The sequence below is a fragment of the Crinia signifera genome, chromosome 8 (assembly GCF_055691185.1).
Source record: "Crinia signifera chromosome 8, ASM5569118v1, whole genome shotgun sequence".
Taxonomy (NCBI): Eukaryota; Metazoa; Chordata; class Amphibia; order Anura; family Myobatrachidae; genus Crinia; species Crinia signifera.
The window spans coordinates 115,058,378-115,067,650 of record NC_139224.1 but is presented as its reverse complement, the minus strand read 5'-3'; the positions used below and the strand labels follow the sequence as shown (position 1 = coordinate 115,067,650).

General features: G+C 43.6%; 1 protein-coding gene across 1 annotated transcript in view; it reads left to right on the top strand.

The window, feature by feature from the left end:
- Window positions 1-371: 371 nt before the first annotated feature.
- CNN3 (calponin 3) overlaps window positions 372-9,273 on the top strand; it is a 42,792-nt gene continuing 33,890 nt past the window's right edge. Inside the window, exon 1 of the mRNA XM_083157052.1 lies at window positions 372-573. Coding sequence (XP_083013178.1) covers window positions 517-573 — 57 coding nt within the window. The 5' untranslated portion in view covers window positions 372-516. The remainder of the gene's footprint in view (window positions 574-9,273) is intronic.

Genomic DNA, 9,273 nt, shown 5'->3' with positions numbered 1-9,273 from the left:
TTTTCATGATGTGCCCTCCACATGTATGTATCCAATTGGAAAGCCTAGCTCTGTATATAGGACGCTAGGGTTCTAGTGAGTAGTGTCATCATCCCATGAAATAAGCCATATAGGCGACTATAGAGCGGAGTAGCAGCTGCTGCATTAGGGTATGCGTCGGACATGAAGCTGAAGCTCAGACCCAGACACCCTCATAAGGAAGAAGGACAGGAGCCACGGATAGCTAAGCTGACCGGCGACCGCAGCGAACGGGTTAACGTCTCCCGAGCCCCTATAATAAACACTCCAGCACTCTCACTTCAGTCACGCCCCTCGGCTTTTCATTGGTCGCTTCCGGTTTCGTCCCGCGACCACCACTAGGACCGCCCATCCCCGGGGAGACACACCTACTGGAGATCCCTTGTTGGGAGTAGAGGCTGGAAGATTCTGTGCGCTCCGGATCGTTCTTGTCGCTACAGCCGCACTGAGAAGCTCTGACCCCGGGTACAGCACATCGCACGCACAGGGGAACAGGCCATGTCTAACTTCAATAAAGGACCGGCGTACGGACTTTCTGCTGAGGTCAAGAACAAGGTAACTGCAAAGGATCTGATGGAGCGGGACCGTTATAGTGTCTGCAGGATCACCGTGATTGACCCCGACACCGAGCACACGGGATCTGGTCAGGCGAGGAGTCTGCGCTTCACCTATATGCCAGTCACTAGTGTCCTGCGTGTGGTCCATATGCTCTCCTTATAGTAGGATCTGTATATACACCCAGCTCAGGGTACCCCTCCTCCCTGGGAGTTAGGGTCCTGTACAGAATGCATCGCTGTTATTTATTATGATTGTACTTCGGTCAAGCCCGTAATTTAAAGCCCCCTCTTCATACTAACTTGCCCCCTAGTGGTGTCACACTGTGTACTTTGCGAGTGTGCATTATTATACAGCCAAATTGCAATGCCACCCTCCCAGTGATCCCCATGCTGCTGATGCTGTCGATGTTCCAGCGAGCTATTTAAAAAAAAAAAAAAAAAAAAAAATTATATATATATATATATATATATATATATATATATATATATATATATATATATATATATATATATATATATATATATAAAAATATGTTTTAAAACACCCCCTCCCCCATATGATCTATATGGGCCACTCCCCTCATAAGGGTTTGTTACACTGTAACTGTACAGGGAAAGTAGAAGTATTTTGCTTTTATACTAAATTCTAATGTGTGCAATTCTGCTGGGAATTTAGGGTAATACTGAGGACTAGCAGTTTGTTTTTATGTTCAGTATTTCTTGTTTGTGGTGTTTAACTTCTATTGTTGTTGAGATTTGGGACACCACACATAATCTATGTAAGAGTATCACGTGTGTATGTTATAGCTGTGCGGTTTGGAATTACCATGATCAAGCCCTCTGATTCTTGGTACCCTGTGATCCGTATGCTGGGCACCACTCCGTTACTTATGCTCTCTGGGAACCACATAGCTGCATTCTTATAAAGCTTTTTTTAAATTGATGTTACTTTCCCACTAGTACCAGCTCTGTGCACATTTGGGGGCTTTACCTCTCTGTGTGTATTATGGTGCCCTGCTGATTTCTAGGCTTTTTACTTTCACATTTCTGCCATTTAATTGTCATGTGAGATCTGCAACAATGTTGTTTAAAAAGCTGAAAGTTTGCAGCTGCTGTTCAGTAGAGTCCCTGTTGACTGATGGATGAGCACCTTCCTTCACATTTCCTCTGTGCAGTGTTTTGTAAAGGAAACTGAAGGTGTTGCTTGTCTGGTGGATGTTCATTAGCCGTGCCTCCATAGTCTGGGAAAATTCAGGGGGACAAAAAATAAAATCCCATCTCCCACCCCTTCCCCCCCCCCCACCACATTCCAGGGGCATTACCTCATGGCTTCTGAGCAGGGGAAGTGTCCAATGGTGTGGGTTCCGCATACAGAATGCTCATTGTCCCCTTCCAGCATCTCCAGCCCAGCAGCAGGAGCACAAAGACTTGCTGCTGGCTTCCACATTTCAATAACCCCTTCAGCTCTTGTTATTCCCTCTTTCGTTCTCAAGATGTAAGAAGTCCTTTGGATTCATCAGTTTAACAGTTTATGTTCTTAAATTGCTGTGCAGGATATTTATGGTGTAAATCCAAGCAGAGACTGATTCCTGTCATTGTGGACCCCTCTAGCAGTGTCACTACTCTAAATAAACATGTAGCATATGTTTTATATCATTGCCATGTGACCAGACTAAAGGGAATTTTTTTTTCTGTAAAAATGGAATCCTGCAATGTAAGCAGAACACTGTGCAATTGTGTATTTCTCCATCCTTCAGCAAAGTTATCGGTATCCCTTTATACACCTTATCTATATGTATTAATGCAGACATGTTTATAGACTCTGGGTTCAGAGACCACCAGAAGACTCCGATACAACCTATATTGTTCCTTTTTTCAGTGAGCAAAAACAAGTTCTGGATCCCTCTGCCTCAAAATAGGCTTGAAATTCCCTTTCCACCATCTCCCCCACTTTGGGGATGTATCCTATCTCTCTTGGGAATGTCTGCTGTCGATCCTGTTATTGCATGACATTTCTGCTACTGTGATTGTTCTCATGTCTGAGGAGAGTTGCAACAGGATCTTGAACGGAAAATGCCCCAGCAGTGGTCTTTTGTGTAGCTTATCCCTGCTGTGATTCGTTACCAGGCTGCCTCTTGTTACGGAGTGGTTTTCATTTATATTCTCTGTATACAGGCAGGAGAGGTAAACACTTGAGCAGCTGAACTATTTTACTTGGGTGGCAGGAGGGAGCTTAATACTTTAATAACTTGTTCTCAATACCGTTGTTTTTTAAAGTGCACCTATCCTCTATTAATCTCTGAGCAGTGAAGGCAGCCAATCAGTACAGTGTCATGAAGCATGAGGGGAATACAGTGGTAGGGGCCCATGTTTAGGGGTGAGACCAGTCTCCAGAGGGGGTGTGGGCAGCATTCACATTGGTTTGCCTAACCATTGGAGCGTGTATGGTCTGGGACCCTTGATAAATATATATGGTAAATACTGCTGGCGCATGAATGATAATGTACCAGAGTAATAAGATCAATGCACTGAGAGTACACCATAGTCATGTGAATCTGGAACCTGATTATTTTGAGGCAGAGGTGGGGCCAACCAGGAGTTTTCCCTGTGGCCCAGTGTAACCCTGAATAGGCCAAAAATGAGTTCAATCCGTTCAGTCACTAGCAATTCATGACATCAGAGGTTTGAGCCACATGACCCAGTGATGTCGCTACTTCCTAAAAAAACTGCTTTTACACGATTCCATTGAACACCGTTAGACCCCACAAAAGAGACCCTCCACCACTTGCTGCCTGTTGATGTCTAGCATTCTATAAACAGGGGTTCTTTAGAGGTATCCTAAATGCTATTCCTCCCTTATTTCCAATGCGGCACCCTTCTGTAGCTTATTTTTATTGTAATTAAAATAAAATGGCTACTTGTGTAGTTTCACGGCGTCTTGCGGGGCTCGCTTCGCTCGCCCACGCTGCGGGCACGGTGGCTCGCCACGCTATCTAAAATCAACTCCATGCCAACATGGATAGTGGGGGTATGAACTATCCATGTTGGCATGGAGTTAAGTTAGTTTATTTTAGATAGTTTGCTGAGCGTAAAAACCGGAAGTAGCATGGTGCCATGCTGGCGCGGTGAAACTACACAAGTATCATAAAATGTAGTTAGTGTTGAGAATTTTACACTTGGCCCTTTCATGCAGGTTTTAGATTTTTGTTCAACATGTGAAGTTTACATTTAAAGGTGTTTAATCTGTGATTTCTCTCTGAGTTCTGCCTGCTTCTAAGAGTTCATTGGAGGTGACTCTTTTTGACCTCAGTGCATGTAACTTGCATTAGATGTGCTGAATAGGGCAGGAGGCATTGGGAACACCACAACACTGATGCAGTGCACCCAAGTGCGTATTCCCACGTAGGAAACAATAGGATTGAGTTGTAGATCCATTTGTGTATTATGCTAGTGTTAACCTGTGAAGTATAATGTCAGTGGATAGTATAGCTATGTGACTGCAGATGGGACCCTGAAGCTGGAGATCATCACATGACTGAAATAGGATGAGTAATGAGATTACACCTCCTATAATAATTATCAACGTTTATCTAATGCCATTATATTATGCTGGGCTCATCCAACGCATATTAAATCATTTGCGTCAGTTTATGCCCCAGTGGCCTTTATTGCCCAGATTTTCTTCTACATGAACATCCACCCTGGTAGAATTTGGAATTTCACTGAGCCAGTGGCTGTACTAGAAAGTGTCGTGCAAACCAAAAAACATGGAGGTAACAATGCTAACATAAAGTATAACCCCTCAGCTGCTGTGAAACGGCAATGCTAACCATTGTGATATATTGTTGGACATTCTCGTGTTTGAATTTAGTTACAATATCACCAGTGGTGTCAACATTGGCAATATAACGTCTGCGGAATGCCGAGACATTTAAGGGGCATACACACAGGGCGATTAAGCCCCATTTCTAAGCGATCTGACAAGGCCCTGGCCCTAACCGGCGCAAAAGTAGATTTATCCAGCATGCTGGATATTAATCGCTGGCCGATAGTGACACACTGGGCTGCGCATCGCTTTTGCTATGGCCCCTACACAAGGAGCGATGTAGGGGCATTTTCTAAGCGATCTGGTCAGATTGCTTACAAAATGCCCTGAAATCGCCCGCTTGTAGGCCCCATTAGGCTGTGGTGATGGAAGGTTACTATTAGACACTAGTGTGAAGGTTAGGCTGTGAGGGTTTGGTTGGGGTCAGCCTGCTGGGAGGGCTGTGGGAAGGTTAAGTATACTTACTGGGCACCTGTTGGCATCCCCTATATTGGGATGCCAGCCGTAGGTATTCTGCCCACCGGCATCCCGCCCTCTGGTTAGACATATGGGTACTCTTTACCTAGCACGGCGCCCACGATTTTGATCGTGGGCATCGCAGGTAAAAAAATCGCGGGCATTGAATGCACTAAAAATCCGGTGCGACGCGACCGACGCAATGCCCGCGATTTCCCATAGGGAACAATGTTAAATTTCTCAATTGACCCGATTTTACTGTTCAATGCCTCAATTGACACGATTTTTCCATAGGAAACAATGTTAAATGGCCCACAGAGGCCAAATAGCCACCCTGAAGTGTGAAATGGCCCCCACAATTGTTAACGCTACTCCACGATCAACGTGAACCCGAAACGTGGCGAGGGGCGGCGGTACACGTCCTACGACCTTTTCATACCCCCACTATCCACGTGGAGTTGAGAATAGAATAGTGTGGCGAGCCACCGAGCCCGAAGCGTGGCGAGCGGACGCGGATACCTTCACAGGTAAACGCATCCCTTTGCGGGCTTCACAGGTATCCGCGTCCCCTCGCGGGGCTCGCTGCGCTCGCCACACTATTCTATTCTCAACTCCACGCCGACGTGGATAGTGGGGGTATGAAAAGGTCGTAGGACGCGTACCGCCGCCCCTCGCGGGCTCGCTGCGTTCGCCACGCTTCGGGTTCACGTTGATCGTGGGGTGGCCTTAACAATTGTGGGGGCCATTTCACACTTCAGGGTGGCTATTTGGCCTCTGTGGGCCATTTAACATTGTTTCCTATGGAAAAATCGTGTCAATTGAGGCATTGAACAGTAAAATCGGGTCAATTGAGAAATTTAACATTGTTCCCTATGGGAAATCGCGGGCGTCGCACCCGATTTTTTTTAGTGCATTCAATGCCCACGATGACCGCGATGGGCGCCGTGCTAGGTAAAGAGTACCGACATATGTATTCCAACACGGGCGACGGCAGAACGGGGCCTTATATCTTGTTGAGTTAGGGGCTCCTTTTCTATTCCTCCTCCTATAAGATTCATTGTATAATTTCTGCTTTGTTGTGTGTCTGCCATCTGCTCTGTCTCCATTCCGTTTGCCTGTATCTGTATCTCACTACATTTCAGAAATAGTAATATAGATTAGTGTGATCTATTTGTGCAGCTTTACCTTAAATGGGAAAACAATCATCTGTTAAATCAAAGGAAAGTTACACAATGGAAAACCTAAAAACTCAGCTGTCTGATCAGCATTGGAAACATTCCATGGGCAACTTTATTTCCACTGGGGGCAACCAGCTGCTGGACTTCCAGCTATTTATACATTCCATTTGCCTTTTACATGTTCATCATTTTACAAGATTGTCCTCTTAATAGAATACACTTTTGATGCATTAAACTTTTTTCCAGCTACTTGCATTAACCCCAAAGAGGGGCGAGTTGCTGCTGAAACCATTCTGAAACTCCAGCAACGGTGCCCCATCTTGCATAGGACTTCTTATTCGCACAGTCTCGTGGCACATGTTGAATTGCATCCATGCCTCTTGGTTTTTATGTTAATTATTGAGAAAATAGGGAACTCGCCCACTCCCCCCCCCCCCCCCCTCCCATGCATAAATATACACTGTCCCAAATACATAACTATACACTTTATGCATATAAATAAATTAGCCTGGTATATTCCCATTTAGGACTATATTTACAAGTATTTGGGGTCTGATACTGAGCACTGTAATTCGCTATCGCTGCATACCGTGCTTGGTAAAATTTGCAATTCACAGCCGTCATTGAAAATTATGGGGGCTGCTTTAGCCAATGAAAGTGGAGGTACTGTACCATAGTGGTTCTCTTTGAAATCTCCTGTGAAGCCCACACACACGCACGTCCTGGAAACACTAGCTGTGCTATTTGCTGATATCACCTGAGAAACTATTTTTTTTTTAGGGGAATTTCCCAATAAATTCCATTGCTATATATCTGCAAGCAAATGGCTGCAGAGACATTACAGACTACACTAACGTATGAAGGGCTTTGCATGTACAGTACATGCCAGTTTGGAAGTGTGTGTCTGAAGTAACAGACGGCCTTGGTGATTATATACTTCTGTATAGGTTATCAGCTGCTTCTTACAGGAACAAGTGCCTCTTTATTATGGGAGCATCGTCTACCACAGACATAACATCTAGGCAATCTTGGATGCTTGCTTATAGCTGTATAAGCCAGTTCATGTAGAAAAGGCTGAAGACGATGAGGAGTATAGATTGCAGGTGGTATGCTGTCCAAGCTGCTTTAATGTGTGATCATTCCTGTTTAATAGGAAACACCATTTTTATTTAAAAATAAAAAATGTCAGTATAAAATTTCCCTTTCTCCATTTGAGAACAACATTTTGTCCCAATTATTCGTTCATCCCATACTTGTAAGTGACTGGTATACTTTAAATAGGAATATGCTTATTAGACCAGTGGTCTAAGTCAGTTAAATATATTCCGCCATAAGTACACACCATTACAATAAAGCCTATGTAAAATATTTTTCTTTCCATCCCGTTTAGTCAGTTATAGGAGACGAATAACTTGAAGAGTTAAATGTATTTCATTACAATTGCTTTTAGTCTTCTGATCTAATGTGGTGTTGATTCAGTGTGTTAGTGGTAATGCCACTGGCATCACTCAAAATGCCTCTAACCCCATCTATTTTCTGTCACTATATCTGCATATTCGTGCTTTAGCCTGACATTGTATCCTGGCCTGGGCTACTGAAACTCCTGTGGGGTTCCTTATACTTTGGTATGATTTTACAGTTTATTATATAGTGCAACATATTCTGTTGCACTTTACAATGGGAAACAGTGATAAACCGACATAGAGGTAGGAGGGCCCTGCTAGCAAGCTTACACTCTATAGAAATGGGTGTGGATTGTATTGTCGACAGCACTTAGGTCGACATGGGTTTAGGACAACACATTGTTAGGTCGACATGGGTTAGATCGGAAGGTTGAAATAGTTTTTTGACCCGAATGGACACAGTTGGAAGTTAACCGCAGCTCCTTGCATCCCTCGCAATGCTTCGGACACACTATTTTATTCTCCCACCACGCCCTAGTGTATGGTAGGGCATGAAATACCGCCTGTCGGCTCAAAAAAACAGTAAAGAAAACCATGTCGACCTTCCCACCTGTTGACCTAAGTGCTGTCGACAATATGAACGTATCCCATAGCAACAGCTAATGCAATGGTTCCCAAACTGTGTGCCGTGGTGCCTTGGGGGACTTGAAGGGATGCCCTGGGTTGGTCCAGTTCCAATTCAAGTTTTTTTTTATGTCCATTATAATAGTCAAATTGTGGACAAACATAAGGGAATCCTGTCCATTACCACATAACTGACCCTAAACCAAATTTATTTAACTTAATATTTGTTTCTCTCTCAATGAGAAACCTTTAGCCTAAGGGTGCCGCGAAAAACATTTCTGATGCTTTGGGGTGCTGTGATTCAAAAACTTTGGGAACCCCTGAGCTAATGACTTGGTTGAGTGCGCTTATTTTCACTTCTAAATTAAATATTCCTTTTACCTTTTTGTAAATGGGATGTACCGGTATTTGTTTATGTACAAATGTGATTTGTTTATTTTTATTAACAAGTTCTATGTTGTAGATTACACTAATGCTGTGTACACACGGTGAGATTCCCTTGCTATTGGACTTATGGTGTGTACACACTTGTACAATGTGCATGAGATTTTGACTATATAGTCAAAATCTCATCTGGATCTCATGCAGATCGCACCGGTTTTAACCCTTGTGATCCCGATGCGCACTCCTGTATCGCAGCCAGAAAGTCTTGGCTGCATAGACTATATAGTGCAGATCTGCACTATATAGTCTAAATTGTATGAAGATAGTCTAAATTTTATATATTGTATGCAGATAGTCTAAATTGTACAAGTGTGTACACACCAGAGATTTGAGTGCTATACAATCTTTGCTATCTCTGTACTTTTTACATACAATCAGCATTAGATTTGCACTATATAGTGATTGCTGCCCTGTCTTATTTGGGTTTCGATTTGTGCTGTCGCGGGAGCGCGCATCGGGATCGCAAGGTAAAAAACCGGTGCAATCTGCTTGCGATTTTGACTATATATAGTGAAAATATCATGCTGGATTGTACCGTGTGTACACAGCATGAATGTACATTCAAGAGTTTATTTACCAATTATTTATATAGCGCACACATATTCTGTAGCGCTTTAAACTGAATATTTGTAAATTCACCTTAGTCCCTGCCCCAGTGGCGCTTACAATCTATATTCCCTACCACATATACACGCACACGTTTATTCAACGGTTCATTTTGTTGGGAGCCAATTAACCTGCCAGTGTATTTTTGGATTGTGGGAGGA